The sequence below is a fragment of the Coregonus lavaretus genome (assembly GCF_964263955.1).
Source record: "Coregonus lavaretus genome assembly, chromosome: 30".
Classification (NCBI taxonomy): Eukaryota; Metazoa; Chordata; class Actinopteri; order Salmoniformes; family Salmonidae; genus Coregonus; species Coregonus lavaretus.
In genome coordinates this window covers 22,045,166-22,061,876 of record NC_140017.1, presented here as the reverse complement: position 1 = coordinate 22,061,876, position 16,711 = coordinate 22,045,166, and the positions used below count along the sequence as shown (strand labels likewise).

At 44.1% G+C, this 16,711-nt stretch overlaps 1 protein-coding gene across 1 annotated transcript; it reads left to right on the top strand.

The window, feature by feature from the left end:
* Positions 1-217: 217 nt before the first annotated feature.
* abhd15a (abhydrolase domain containing 15a) lies at positions 218-9,115 on the top strand. The gene is made up of 3 exons (XM_084147865.1): positions 218-1,691; positions 6,656-7,008; positions 7,816-9,115. The coding sequence occupies exons 1-3, from the start codon at positions 1,137-1,139 to the stop codon at positions 8,435-8,437; spliced, it is 1,530 nt and encodes a 509-aa protein (XP_084003991.1). The 5' UTR covers positions 218-1,136; the 3' UTR covers positions 8,438-9,115.
* Positions 9,116-16,711: the final 7,596 nt, after the last annotated feature.

Below are 16,711 nucleotides of genomic sequence, written 5' to 3'. Positions count from 1 at the left end.
CAATATGCTTGGTGGATAACATCAGGAAGGGTGTTACTGTGAAAGATGTGGGTGGGTGGGTGCGTGTGTGTGAAACAAGGGGACAAACACAATGTTCTGCTGTCTTGTCTATTGCTATCTGCCTAGTTCATTACACTGACTCATCCACCACAGGTCCTCATCATCAGTCCTCCCTGACAGGCTACAGCTCTCTGTCAGTCTGGTCCTCACCATCAGTCCTCCCTGGCAGGCTACAGCTCTCTGTCAGTCTGCCACCATTTTCAGATAGGTCCAGAACAACAACAACAACTGCATCACCATCACCCCTACAAGCAGCGGTTTGCGAGCACAACCTAACATAGATTGCCTCCCTAATGGCGCCCTATTCCCTACATCTAGCCATACTATTTCACATAGCAAGACTACTTTGAAAGAGATAAGACAATTCTATAGGAGATGTTTTCGCCTCTTACAGTCTGACACCGTGGTGTTCTATATGGGAGCTGGGAGGCGCCTGCCTGCCTCGCACTTGAAGCATAAACAGTGCAATGCATTCTGACGTTTCTCTCGCTCACACAGCTGTTGAGGTTGAGGAGCGAAGCTTGCGCAGCTCTGCACGTAATTACTGACAATTCAAAGGCGCACTCCGAGAACACCATGTATCCCGATTTGGAACGACTTGGAGAGGTGGTGTCCATGCCTTTCATGTTCTGTCCGAGAAAACACTTTGCGTAATTTACCCAGGAATGCACCTTGAAGAAGGCAGCCATTCTGGAGTGGAAAGCTTTATTTTGAAACAGTGGGTTTCAGTCAGTTACGAGCAGCCAACGAAACTGCTTCAACAATCTGTTTTCAGTAAGGATCCCTTCTGAACAGAAAATCTAATCAACCATAAAAGGCTGGAGATATCAAAGTTGAAATGTTACTGTAGGAAAGAAAGTGGAGAACTTGTGGCTGTGCGCATTCTGGTTTCTCCCAACGAATGGTATATATGGTTACGCGCACGTTGTGCTTTGTGAGAAGAAGACTTCAACCAACTGAAGATGGTCCGCCTTATTCTTTGTGCTTTAATATTAGCTTTGGTTGACTTGAATTAAAAAATAACTGTAGGTCTATAGAACATCCGTGGAAGTGACCGTTTATTCCCCACCGTTCAAATGCTGGAATGGCTTGTGGTTTTGTGTATTGTGATTCTGGTGGCCGTTATTTGGCCAGCTTCGAAATATTTTGCTACCCAGGGCGAGCCAGACGCACTCCTCCGGGAGCTCGGAATTTCACGGCGGCAAACAAAGGAGAGGGACGTCTCAGACCGGGGGGTCCCGGTGGACGGTGCTAATGCCCAGACACCGGACGTGGAAGGTGATAATAAAGTCCCCGCCGTTGCGCTGATATGCAAACCCTCGGCCCTGGCCAACTATCTCCTCAAACACTGCAGGACTTTCAGCAATTTCACGGCGTGCACGGGATGGACATGGCGGGCGAGTGCGTTTCTTCAGACCGTCTACGGCGCGTGCTGGCCGTACAAGAGCCGGGTGCATTTCGTGCGGGACTACTTGCAGTTGAGCGACGATGGTCTCGTGGCACTGGACTGGGCAGTGTCGGTGGCCGGTGCGTCGTATCAGAAACGGAGGAGAACCTCGAGTAATTCCACGAGCCCCATCCTCCTCATCATACCCAACTCTTTCGGGAAAATCACTAGAAATGTGCTGAAGGTAGCCTCATGATTAATGAATGATGAAATGTCATGCAAAATATGCTCATAACCAGGCTTATTCTTGTTCATCATGTGAAAACACCCTCAACCATAATGTGCCCAGTGCCCACCTACACCTGTTATTAGGCCTGTGTGCTAAGGCTGTCTTATGGTCTTAATGGGGGCTACATTATACTAATTGTCTTGCTCCTTTTTACCTCTGCTCTGACAAAATAGCTGTTACTTAGAACATAGCTTACAGTGTTACAGTACTATGGATGTCTATTTGGGGCTGTTGTGGACTGTTTCAGGGGCAGAAATAAGATTTATGTAAGCTCTAGATATCATCTCTACACTATGAATTTACAGTAGCTTACAAGCAGCTTGGTGGCAAGTCTCAAAGCAAGTACTTTATATTGACATGCAGTACAATACCGTAAAATTGTTTTATACTGTATTGTACTGTAATCAGTATGAATGGATGAATGGATGGATGAATTAATTACATTAATTGAGGGGAGGGGTTTGTATTTCACAGTATTTTACTGTAATTACAAAGGATTAGTGCAAGCAGGTTGGCTGCTAGGGAAAGTGTTGACACATTACAGCATATTAATGAATATTTTGTGTTTTATATCACTTGCACTTCTAGAGGCCTTAACAAAAGCTTCCAAATTGGCAGCGACTACAGATCAAAACAGACCAGAAGGGCATGGCAAAATGCTCAACCATTTAAGATTTAAGACTTGCTGCCACTCCAATCTGTCCCCCATACAAATTGATGGAGCACTATAACCAGAAAGGAGTTAAATTGTTACAGAATTCTCACTCACAGGTGCAACAAAACAGCCTCTTACAAGGCACGCCTCAAAATATGTTAATGAGCCAGAAACAACAATACCATGCACCTACTAGTGGTCAAAAGGTTTTTGGTGCTGCAAAGATACATTACGGTACTTTATTCTGTGGGGTGGAATTACATTACCATTTGAAATACAGCAATTATTTCCCTCCCACAACATTTGCCCACAATGCACCATCATTTACCATATGTGGCAGAAAAACGTTTCAGCGTATTTTACTGTTGATAATAACCCGAATTACCGTATAATTTACAGTTTTCCGTTACAGTGTAGTTATTATGACTTATTTGGTAATCATATATTATATGCATACACATAACAAAGCCTGTCTCATGGTCATACAATTCACTGCTATACCATTGATTGCTGAAGGTTCAATCTGTGAAGTTATTTGTAATGGTGAAATTACATAAATAGTGAAATTATGTTTAATTCATCATTGCAGTGGTGTAGAAAAGGAGGTTGGACGAGATATGAGAAAGTACCAGTGCCAATGCCTATTCCCATTGAGCATGGGGGGCATCTTGGTTCAAGTCAGTCTTGGCAAGGTGAGGAGGAGAGCAAGAAAGCGAACAACAAGAGCACAGTGCCATGCATTAAAACCAGGGTTCAATATAGTGATTGTGGTAATTGAGAAACACTTTACAAGGCTTTGCTCTGCCTGGGCGGGCTGTGAGTGAAAGGATCACATCACTGCAGCTGCACTCCCAATAATCTAGTCCCAGATTGGTTTGTGCTGTCTTGCCAACTCATACCACAAATAAACAGATCTGGGACCAGGCTACACTCCAATGCCCATTAGCCTTATAATGATTCACTGTTCCCTGCGGTCCAGGCAATGTTGCCAGATTCTTTAGACATTTTCTACCCCGACTAGATCAAAAAACCTGCCCAATCCACTATAAAGCAGCCCAATTGAGTGTAAAACCGGCCAATCTGGCCAGGCTTGCATTGTTACAAGCCTGATTTGTGTACTCTGTTACTTTTGTGAGCAACAATAAGTCACAAACTTGACCAACAGCACCCCCTACTACTCTAGTCTGTCAACAATGGGAGCATTCATAGGCGCTGATCCACTATCAACAGCCTGTCAGCAGTAGGCATGTTTAAGTGAATTATTTTTATGTCTGTAGCCTAGGGAGATGAGGGAGGAAGAGATAGAGAGGGATATGGGAAGAAAGATTGAACTAAAAGCGAATTCTGTCAGATTTGACTTTCCTTTTTGCTGGGAGATTGAGTGAGCATCAGCGTGAGCGAGAGGGTAATAATAATAAAAATAATATGCCATTTAGCAGACGCTTTTATCCAAAGCGACTTACAGTCATGCGTGCATACATTTTTTTTTTTTTTGTGTATGGGTGGTCCCGGGGATCGAACCCACTACCTTGGCGTTACAAGCGCCGTGCTCTACCAGCTGAGCTACAGAGGACCACAGAAGAAAGAGAGAGTGAGCTACAGAGGGTGAAGAAAGAGAGAGTGAGTAAAGGGCAAATTCTGTTAGATGCTTTTTTATTTAGTCTTTCTGGGTCAGCTCCAAGTGTGTGTGTGTGTGTGTGTGTGTATGTGTGTGTGTGTGTGAAAGAGGGAGTCGGAAAGAGAGAGAGAGAGAGAGAGTGAGTGAGAGAGAGAAGGTGAGGGAAAGAGAGAGATGCGATGGAAGGCACAGGGAGAGGAAGAACGAGATAAGGAGAGAGAGTACATTTATGTATTTTGAGAGAGATAAATCAGTGTGTGTTTGGACATCATCCTTTCTAGATGAGGCTTTGTCATCCTTTTTCATAAAGAGATTGTCTTTGTTTTACCCCCTCCCCCATGTTATGTTAGTTGGGCGTATACTGTAGCTTATAGGCCTACATTACATCACAGCAAACTCACACACCATAGAAGTGTCTACAAACAGATGGTGAATGGCAGGTGTTGCAGCTTGCGTACCAAATGGCACCCTATTCCATATGTAGTGCATTATATAGGGAATACGATGCCATTTGGGATGCAGCCATATTCCTGCTCGGTCTTGCTGGCCTGGCTATACAGTATGAAAAGTATGCAGAGTGTCCGGTGGATGATTTGTTAGAGGACAGTTATAGGTTTTATGCCCTCTACCTCCCTAACGGCCCTGAGTTGTAGCCATCTAGTCTGCAATCTTTCAGAGTTCATTCTGACTAAGGCTGCATTTCAGTCCAAAAATGTTTTCCCCTCCCATTTTCCCTCATTAACTCCCCAACACAGATCTGAGATGACTGGGTTGGTATAAGCATTGAGCTCCAAATAGTTTTCACCATATTGCTTTCGCCTATCCTGTACTGTCAGATCTGTGAAGGGGATAAGGGAGGGACCGAGAGAAGGGAGGGAACAACGTCGTGGTGAAATGTGTCCCATGACTCCTGTATGCTCTCTTTAAGGTCAGACATAGAGCCAAAGGTGAGCTCACGTCTGAGTGTGGATTTTACAGCCTTGTGTCCAGACACAGGACACCATACTGTCTACTACACATGTATTACACAATTAGTCAAGACAAATGCCTGGTTCATAAAACACACATTCTGTGCATTGTTCGAAATAAACCCTCAGTCTTTCAACATGGCAGAAGCCCAAGTTCTGCGTTAACTCACGCATTGTTGCACTAATGAGGAAGTTGCTATAAGCATTTAATCAAAATAGGAATGCTGATGATGAACTTGACTGTAGTATAATGACTTTGCCTCTATGTTTAACAGTTGTGTTAGGACAGTGATGATGTCATTTCTACTTCCTCCATGTCTACGGTTGGTCGAGTCAGAGACAAATATCTTTGCTCTTGTTCACAGAGCTGTGTTCAGGCTGAATGGTGGACCTTCAATATTTGTGGGAGTTTATGAGAGTTTGGCATCAATTGTCTGAAGAATGTGGCAGTGTGTAAATGTGTGTGCAGATGCATGCGTAGGAGTGTGTGCAGGGGTGTGTGCAGGCATGTGTGTGGCAGGATGTACTGCGGGTGTTTGTGCAGGCGTGTGCATGCTTCTGAGTGACAGTGTGTAGGTGTGTGTCTGCGACTGTACAGGCATGAGTTTAAGTGTGTGTGTGGGCGTGTGCATGCTTCCGTGTTTCTCAAGTGTCAGTGAAAATAATTCCTCATGGACTCGACACTGGCAGCATAGTCCAGAGGGAAAACAAATGGAGGACTGGAGCAAAGTTAATCTGCTTTATACCTTACCATCCTTATGTTGGAAAACAGCTGTACTTCAATGAAATAGTGTAGCTGCCTCAATACTACTGTGATCCACTAGAGTAGTAGGATGAATTCATTCAGAGAGAGAGAGAGAGAGAGAGAGAGAGAGAGAGAGAGAAAGAGGGAGGGAGAGACAGAGAGAGAGAGAGAGAGAGAGACAGAGAGAGAGAGAGAGAGAGAGAGAGACAGAGAGAGAGAGAGAGAGAAAGAGGGAGAGACAGAGAGCGAGAGAGAGAGAGGAAGAGAGAGAGAGAAGGAAAGGATGAGACACAGAGAGAAAGAGAGAAACGCAGAGAGGAAGGATCATATCCAGCTATAAGTGCTCTTGCAGGTTTCTCAGCTCTGTAAATATTGAATTCAGTGATCTGTTACACTTCCTCTTGGTCTCTCTCTCTAATCACTGTCTTCTTATAGCTCTGTGAAGCTGTACATTCATACTCTGTGGGTGTGTTTGAAATGGCACCCTATTCCTTATAAAGTGCACTACTTTTGATCATTAGTGCACTATATAGGGAATAGGATGCCATTTCAGATGCAGCCTGTGTTGTTGTTGTTACAGTTCATAGTCAGTTGAAACATGCAATGTTGGATTAGATTTATGTAGGGTTTTTCCAAAGACCTCACATAATCTGACCTCACAGTTCATAGTCAGTTGAAACATCATGCATTAATGGATTAATGTATTTAAATAGGGCTTTTACATTGACCTAACACTATGGGAGCTCACACTGACCGCTGTGTCTCCATCTGTCTGTCCATCCGCTACCTCCAGCTTTGATGATGTCACAGTTCATACTGTAGTGAGGTGAGACCTCACTGTGAGCTCAAGCTGACTCTGCTATGTCAGTTCAATTAAATTCAAAGTGCTTTATTGTCATGAATTACATTATGTTCTGTTTCTCTGTCCTTCAGCTCTGTGAGGTGGCGTTGTCCCATGGCTACCTCCCCGTGGTGTTTAACCGGCGCAGCCACAACGCCACACCCCTCAGCACCGTCAGGTTGCAGCAGTTTGGCGACCCAGGGGACCTACGCGAGGCCGTGCGTTACGTCCGCTACCGGCAACCCGTGAGCCAGCTGTATGCGGTGAGCGAGAGCACGGGGTCCGGTCTCCTCCTCGCGTACCTGGGAGAGTGTGGTTCATCCAGCTACGTAACGGCCGCCGCCTGCCTCTCGCCAGTGTTCCGCTGCCAGAGCTGGTTCGAGAACGGACCCATCTGGCCTCTACACTGGGCTCTGGTGACTTACCAGAGGATATGCCTCAGCAGGTATGGGATGGAGGTAGGGGGGAGGAAGAGGGGAAGGGAGGGGGGGAGGATGGGAGAGGGGAGGAAGAGGGGAAGGGGGGGGGGAGGATGGGAGAGGGGAGGGAGGGAGGGAGGGGGGGGGGAGGATGGGAGAGGGGAGGGAGGGAGGGAGGGAGGGGGAGGATGGGAGAGGGGAGGGAGGGAGGGGGGAGAATGGGAGAGGGGAGGGAGGGAGGGGGGAGAATGGGAGAGGGGAGGGAGGGAGGGGGAGGATAGGAGAGGGGAGGGAGGGAGGGGGGAGAATGGGAGAGGGGAGGGAGGGAGGGGGGAGAATGGGAGAGGGGAGGGAGGGGGGAGGATGGGAGAGGGGAGGGAGGAAGGGAGGGGGGAGGGAGGGAGGTGGAGAATGGGAGAGGGGAGGGAGGGGAGAGGATGGGAGAGGGGAGGAAGGGAGGGGTCAAACACACAGGTTAGGGATGGAAAGGGAGGGATGAGGGAGAGAGAGAGAAACCTGATTGAGAAGAGGAGAAGAAAGGCAATGATGTCACATACCCTGATATTATAGGATTTGATTCAAATACAATACCATAACCATGGCAACCGGTGTCCTGCCCACCGTACTATTGATCTAGCGGGGCATTGGGACCCAACTTGTGGTTTCACAATCAATGCTAACAAGGATGCAGCTCTTCTAGATTGATTTACTGATTGTACTTGTTTGTTTGTGTGTGTGTGTGTGTGGGGGGGGGGGGCATTGTGTGTGTGTCTTTCTGTTTGCGTGTGTGTGTTCATGAATATGTGTGTGTGTGTGTGTCTGTGTATATCTAGGTACAGGACAGTGCTGGGTGAAACAGTGCACACCGACACCCTTTTCTCCAGCTGTTCCCTGCGTGGCCTGGAGGAGGTGCTGTTCTGCCAGCCGCCTGGCCCTAAAGGAGCCCCGGCCCTAGCAGCGGGCACCAGCAGCAGCAGTGGGGGAGCCTGGGAGGCTTACTGGGAACGCAATGAACCCCTCCGGGACGTAGACGAAGTCGCCATCCCTGTTCTGAGTGTCTGTGCACAGGATGACCCTATCAGAGGAGACCCCCAGTCCACCCTACCCCTGGAACTCTTCGAGAGCAACCCCCACTTCTTCCTGCTGCTGACCACCAAGGGGGGACACTGTGGCTTTAACACCCAGGAAGGGAGTGCTTTCTCTGGGGGAGTGACCGGTGGAGGGACCCCTGGGACTAGCTGGAGCCACCGAGCCCTGCTGGAGTTCTTCAGGGCCACCACGGACTTCATTGCGGCAGAGGAGAGGGCTAAGCTGGCTGCCAGACGGAGGGGCCTGGGGGGTAGCAGCCAGGGCAAAGCCTTCAGACATCGTAGTGTTAGTACCTGTAAGAGGCTGCCCGCATGCTCACATAATATACACGCTATCTACAACTGGCAGAGGTCTTATACACGATGAGCTGGGGTGATAATGTTGAATATTATGGATGATAAGGGATTGTATCTGCAGCACAAGAGAGCTTTGCATTTAAAGGCTGAATACTAATCTGTGTGCAGCAGCCACCTGGGTAATTGATGGAACATGGTTTCATCGACACACACACACTCAGAATTTGAGGATGAACACTCCAGAGCACACTAGGGGTAACCAGAAAAGCCTGTGTGTGTGCAAGTGCGTGTGTGTGTGTGCGTGTGCCTCCACCCGATGACTGTCCAAAAATGCCCGTCTGGACATTGGACTGCCAGTATTTCTCTGACGAGCCAATCAGATTCAAGGGGAAACTATGTGTAATGTTATTGTGATGTTTTGCTGAACTGGGTGGAACCTGTTGGGTTTGTGGGTTTTCCCACATGTTGTAATTCAAATTCTGACTGAGGTTTGTTGACTGTAGCTGGAATCTGCGACTTTGAATTGGCACTGTTAGTGACGTGATGATTTTCCTGTAGTTTTCTAAACAATGTTAAAGTTGTGTTAAATGATGTGAATGATTGGTAAGGAACGATGTATTAAAATAAACAAGTGAACATGTATCATGCAATAATTTCATTTAGGTCACATACTGTTATCTTTTGTCCAGACATAATTACAGTAAAATTGTGTAACATTGTATGAATTAAATAGTCTTCATTTACTGTTTGTGGAAATTCATGTGTCATACTTTGAACTTTGTGACTATGTACAGCAGAGTTCTGTTTGTCTGAGGATTCATGAAACGCATGAAGAGTTTTCCATTTCGACATCTCTTAAAATAGCTCTATGCCCAGAGCGATGCCACTGTCATTGTGTGTGTGTGTGTGTGGTGTGCATTCTTGTGTGCATACGTGTGTGTGTGCCTGTTTGTGTGTGTGTGTGTGTGCGTGTGTGTCTGTGTGATCTAATTAGACATCTCTCCACAGTGTGTCCCTACAGATCCTCATCCACTCAGACAGCTGCTACTGCTGGACCACAGCTTCAGCTAACATCTAGCCCTAACCCTTTACAAAATACACTCTACCTTTCCTTGATGGCATTATTCCAGGATTACTAAAACCGTATCTACATAGCTTATGTAATGGTACCTTATTGTACCAGAGCCATATATATGTAGTCTACTATCTTTCCACTTTTGCAAACCTCTGCATCACAGTTTGCAAACAGACATTATGGTTGTAATTTAACAATGTACACCTACATTATAATGACACTGTAACTACCATGTAAATACAGGTATTACATATCATCACAGTCCCCAGACAACTTCAGCACAGAACATAGCCACTGTTATTTGTCGTTATAACAGCCTTTCTGGTTCTACAAATGGCTGTGAGCTGAAGCAGCCTGCCTAGAATGTTCATTCTTTTGTTGTTCATTTTCATTTAGTGAAACGTCAACTAGAGCAGACAGACATAGAGGCGACAGAAACAATAACCAGCAGGCCTCTCAGCCTCCAGGCCCAATTAAGTTGTTAACATTGGATTGGCCTTTAACACTTTGCTTATTTAATTCCAGCCCAAACGTGTGTCTGTCCAATTTAATTTGCATTTATTTATATTTCATTAGCTTACATAGCTTATAATAACTTAGTCTGTTGATATGATCAAGATATATTCATAGGTCAGTGAGAAAACTTGCTTTGGAATAGAGGATATTATAATGGGATTTGTTTGATGACTAAGTGAAGTAGGCTAGTGCTGTGCTGACGAACTGTAATATTTCACTAAGGTAAGGAGTGTCATCTAGTGGCTATTGGGTGCAAGTGACATTCCACAAGTTTTGAAAAAACCAAAGCCTCTGGTATAGATAGCATTAGTGTCTTCTTACAGCCGCTAATACAGCATTGAATATAAGCTATGTTATGATGAATTGATACTGGATTCATAGAGCACCACAGCTTCAGATTAATCTATCTTGATTTTCACATGAGACCATGTTAAGAAATGTTGCAAAATGCTGGCAGCCACTTTTTACATATTTTATAATGCACTCAATGAAAACATACATTATTGTAATGATTCAAGGACTAACCGTGATATAATTCACAGAAAATAGTCTGAATAACAAACATAAAACAACAGCAACATTAATATAGCACACGTTTCAACCCCTATGCACATGAAAACATGTAATATTCTGTGAAGGGCATATCGCCTAACAACCAGCACAGAGCCATGTAAAGCCTTTATGGCTCTCCTAATACCTGTATGCATGACCTACATTTCTAATGATGCTCTTACTTTGGCGTTATCATCTGATCTATTTACCCATCACAATGATGTCATGAAGACCACGTCCCACAAACCTCTGGTGTCCAGAAGGTGGCAGCACTGGCTGGGTTTCTGAACGGGGGTATTTTTCTCTCGTTTCTCTCTCTCTCTCTCTCTCTCTCTCTCTCTCTCTCTCTCTCTCTCTCTCTCTCGTTCGCTGTCTCTCTCTCTCTCTCTCACTCTCTCTGAGAGAATGCCTAACAGACACAATGACACAGCTATTTCTCTGCTGCTTTTGGCTGGGAAACTGGAGCACAGCACATGGAGGCCAGATATAGCCCTGGTTTAAAAAGATATCTGCAAAGTCACAAGAAAATCTAATCAGGGAAGTGATACATTTATTTTGTGCCAAAAATGCACATTATTATGTGTATTAAATCAAATCAATAAAGTCATGAATGCATATACTGTACTGTAATTTTAAATCCAAGTATGCATACAATATGTGTGCAGAGTGGACATTGTGGACTTACAGTATGTCCGGTATTCAGCCTATGTCCACCCTCAGGTCATATTTGAACAATGTGTGTAATGTGTGCTATTTCACATGGACCAGTGAATTTGACATCAGTCACTTTGGGTCGCTCTCTTACTGTTCTCATTTGCAGTGATGAAGTATAGCTTGGCCTATCCGAGGTAGCTCGGATTCCAAGTCTCTTCTCTAATCCAATATGTTGCATTACATGCCAATAAGTGCAGCTGCATAAACTTCTAAGAATCTATGACTGCCAGCCTTGGCAGTATTTCTGAAAAATATAAATAAACACAAAAATCTTGTCAGTAAAAACATCTGCTCATCTCAAGCTTTTTCAACCCTGTTGCACCTCCTCTCTCCTTCTACTCCCCCTCTTCTCTCTTCTCTCTTCCTCTTCTCCTTCACCCTCACCCCCTCACTCCTTCTCTCCCCCCTCCTCTCTCACCTTCTCCCACCTCCTTTCTCCCTCCTCTCCTCCTCCTATCTCTCCTCCCACCCCATCCTCTCCTCCCCCCTCACTCCTCTCTCACCTCCCCTCCTCACCCTCAGTTGGGTTGGTGATGGTGATGTGTGAGTATCTCCATCTCAAGCAGAATACTTGTGGTAGCCTACTAGCCTTCAGCACATTCCTCTGCAGACACATGACAAAGGCATATTGGTTGTGGTGTGGGGATATCTGCTAGGAAAGGCCTAGCTAGCTATTGCATCAAATTCTATATGGTTCTGTGTTAGGTTTGGGTGTTGTGATATCTGCTAAGTAAAGCCTTCTCTATTCACTGTAGCTAGCACATCAAATCCTCAATCCTATATGTTATGCTCTATGGTTCATATTGGATCAGTGGTGATATCTGCTTATTGATATCTGATATCCCTATTATTCTATATAGCCAGCTAACACATCACATTCTGTAAGTATAGCCTCTGTGGTTCAAAGTGGGTTTAGTGGTATCTGCTAGGAAAAGACCTCACTGTTCTCTATAGCTAGAGAACATCAAACCCTGTAGGCCTATCATAAATGGCTTGGTTCTGTGTGGTTCATATTGGGTGTGGTGATATCTGCTAGGAAAGGCTTTGCGGTTCTCTATAGCTAGCTAGCACATCAGATCCTTTGTGGTAACCCTTTACACTCGTACCCGTATACGGGTTGAAAATGGCAGATTTGGACACTTCCAGTATAAGTGCCTAACTTGGAACATAGTGGCTGTACAGTAACATGCTATACATGACATCAGTGCTCAGGGTCTCCGATTCACAACTCTGTATGGGTTTTGACTGACAGACATTCTGAACTGCCCCGCGCACGACAAGTTGCCCCCATCCCTCCCGTTAATTGGGCAACTTTTGCAAATGTTCTGTTGTCTGAGTAAGGGAAATGCTGTAAATTAAGATGACTCTATGTATTTTGAAAGATGAGATGTTGAGGATTATAATAAACACCACTTTGATGTCATACAAGCAAGCCAAACACCCGTAAGTCCAAATGTGCACTTCAAATGTACATATCATAAATCTCATGTAATATATACAGTTTCAATGTTTATTATCACTACGTTTGATGTACAGTTACAAGATGACATGGCATTAAACCCTGGGTTGTCCTGAACAGAATGAGCCTATGTTTGTTGTATTTTGAAGAAAATTTGCCATGGACCACGCATCTGAATGCACTCATGACTCCATTCTATGCTCACCAAAATTACAATCTGCTTCTCTGCATTGCCTTGTGAAATCCTCACACTGTAAGATCATATTTTATCAGTTAGCTAGTCATGTTGGCAATAGAACAAGCTTTCAAATTATGCCCACTGACCCAGATTGCGATTTATAATGGAACATTTTTGGATTGTGTAAACACAACAATAATTGTGGGATGCAGGGCTGTGTTCCAAACAAAACAACTACAGATGTGCTTTCTCTAGTTCCTCAACGACACAGCTAGTAGACCTCAAAAAGCTCTTCTTTTTGAGCTCCCAGTTTGACCTCTCACGCAAACCCTTGCAATGTTTGTGTCTTATGTTGTACCTACCCCAAATATCCCAAAAGTATTATTATCATGTTGCTGAATGTATCCACAGTATTATCAGATTCAGATTTCGTTATCAACAAATGCGGTGAAAAGTACAGTAAATGTAAAATGCACATAAAATCAACAGTGTAATGTTTGGATTCAGTCTTGTGCCAGGTGAACTGTTGTGTCCTCACCTTTAGTCTAATAATTTTCCCATAATCTCCAAACTGTTCCCTTTTAATTGCTACCATGGTTATGCATATGCTTTCCATAATTCTTCTGTAAGAAACATTTCAATTTAGCCCTATCCATATAGGCCAGTTCCCACGAGTGTAAAGGGTTAAAGGCCTATGACTATGGTACATATTGGGTGTGGGGATATCTGCAAGGAAAAGCATTGTTATTTTCTATGCTAGATAGTACATGAATTCCTGTTGTAGTATCATGTGTATCCTGTGTAGCTAAGGTTAATGTTTAAGGACTTGTGTGTTAACGCCTGTGCCTGAAGCTAAGGGAGGGTAGCCAGAGACTATGGGAGAGAGCTAATGCCATGTGACAGCTAGGTACCCAGCTAGCACATAACGTTCTCAGAACCATATGTTTCTTAGCGCCAGGGGTGAACGTAAGCCGGTACGGTCCAGTACGACCCGGTACGGCGTTCCAGCAAAATAAATAGTGGTGGTACGCTGTACCGGTAAAACATTATACAACATCACAATAATTAAAACAAAATGTCAAGAAAACTGTAGGCTTTTACAACATTATTTATCATGAGCAAATGGACTTGAAAACGGGTGGTGCTGTATATACACTCCAAAATGTGGTTTGATGAGAACACTGACATTTTTCCAAAGCAGAGATGACTGGCCGAGACTGAAGCGCCCAGACAGCAGTAGACGCATCAATTCAGGCTTCAAGTGTAGGCATAACGACAATTGCTGAGTGTCATTAAATGAATTGGGTGTTTTAACAGATGTTTCTTTCCATTCATCAAATGGCGGGTGCACAGAGCACTGTTTGGCTGCTGGAATTAATTTGTGAGTGGACGACCGTGCGCTGGTAGCCTACATGAGTCTTTGTTTTTGTGTGTGTTTTTTTTACCCTTATGTTACCTGGTAAAATATGGGTGAGCCTTTGATTGTATGACAATCTGATAAAAACAGAAATGAAATCTACTTTCACCCATGCTTAGCACTTGGTGATAGCATGGAGGTCTTATGGTTATGTTACATACAACCTTCCCACACATTTCTGGGAATGGTACAGGATAGTTGCTTGGCTTTGGAACATTCTCAGCACATTTAAAGAACTTGACAAAAAACTTTATTTTCTTGGCATTTCATTACTTTAACAGAACATTTCCTAAAAGTTCAAACATTACTGTTAATTTCAATTTTGGTAAAGTTCTAGGAACGTTCTCCAACTTGTTTGACATTGGGAATGTTCTCAAATAGTTCAAGAACAACATTCTTCTGTGGGAATTTCAGTACTTCAACATAACGTTTCCTACAGGTTTCCTCATGGTTCTATTTAAAATCATGTTCTCAAATTGTCAAGAAACAATGTTCCTCTGTGGGAATTTCAGTAACTCTACAGAACATTTTTTTTGTCATTTAGCAGACGCTCTTATCCAGAGCGACTTACAGTTAGTGAGTGCATATATTTTCATACTGGCCCCCCGTGGGAATCGAACCCACAACCCTGGCGTTGCAAGCGCCATGCTCTACCAACTGAGCTACATGGGACATTCCACACAAGTTCCCATGTGGTTCTATTTAATATCATATTTTTACTACATTCTGGGAAAGTAAAAAAAAAAATGGTGTGACTTCAGCGATGTTCTCATAATGTTCAGATAGTACATGGTTCTCTTTTATGTCAGTTCTTGGCAATATTCTGGAAATGTTCAAAAAAATGAAATTGTACATCAATAAGCTCTAAATTCCGTTCTCAGAACATTAAGAAAACTTTCCATAAAAACCACAAGATAACTTTAGGAACGTTCAGATTAAGTTCTCTAAGGATGTTATTTAGAAACATATATATTCCGTTTTCAGCATCAACAAAACTGTCTCTATCCTCTATCTTGCTAAGTGTGTTCAGGTCTGTCGGCCGCGCCCACTAATTGGCCACACCTGATCTTAATGAGTGCCTGTTTTCATTGAAATGGGGTCTGTTTGAATAGACTAAAATTAATAGCTTTATATGTTTAAAAAAACATTCTGGTGGCTCAGTGGACTAATTCCATGGATAGAGAACAGAATATCATTGGTTTGAATCTCACTGATGCCGTGTCACAATAAAAAATACATTTGTTCACATGATTAATGCCTAAGGAAATGAATTTCCATGTGTCCTATCTGTGCAAAAATAAGCTAGCACTGTTATTAAAAGTCTTATTGAAACATTCAGTGAATGTTTTAAGAAAGTTTCAAAAACCTCAAAATAACCTACAGTGGGGAGAACAAGTATTTGATACACTGCCGATTTTGCAGGTTTTCCTACTTACAAAGCATGTAGAGGTCTGTAAAAAAATCCAGAAAATCACATTGTATGATTTTTAAGTAATTAATTTGCATTTTATTGCATGACATAAGTATTTGATACATCAGAAAAGCAGAACTTAATATTTGGTACAGAAACCTTTGTTTGCAATTACAGAGATCATACGTTTCCTGTAGGTCTTGACCAGGTTTGCACACACTGCAGCAGGGATTTTGGCCCACTCCTCCATACATCCTTCAGGTTTCGGGGCTGTCGCTGGGCAATACGGACTTTCAGCTCCCTCCAAAGATTTTCTGTTGGGTTCAGGTCTGGAGACTGGCTAGGCCACTCCAGGACCTTGAGATGCTTCTTACGGAGCCACTCCTTAGTTGCCCTGGATGTGTGTTTTGGGTTGTTGTCATGCTGGAAGACCCAGCCACGACCCATCTTCAATGCTCTTACTGAGGGAAGGAGGTAGTTGGCCAAGATCTCGCGATACATGGCCCCATCCATCCTCCCCTCAATACGGTGCAGTCGTCCTGTCCCCTTTGCAGAAAAGCATCCCCAAAGAATGATGTTTCCACCTCCATGCTTCACAGTTGGGATGGTGTTCTTGGGGTTGTACTCATCCTTCTTCTTCCTCCAAACACGGTGAGTGGAGTTTAGACCAAAAAGCTCTATTTTTGTCTCATCAGACCACATGACCTTCTCCCATTCCTCCTCTGGATCATCCAGATGGTCATTGGCAAACTTCAGACGGGCCTGGACATGCTCTGGCTTGAGCAGGGGGACCTTGCGTGCGCTGCAGGATTTTAATCCATGACGGCGTAGTGTGTTACTAATGGTTTTCTTTGAGACTGTGGTCCCAGCTCTCTTCAGGTCATTGACCAGGTCCTGCCGTATAGTTCTGGGCTGATCCCTCACCTTCCTCATGATCATTGATGCCCCACGAGGTGAGATCTTGCATGGAGCCCCAGACTGAGGGTGATTGACCGTCATCTTGAACTTCTTCCATTTTCTAA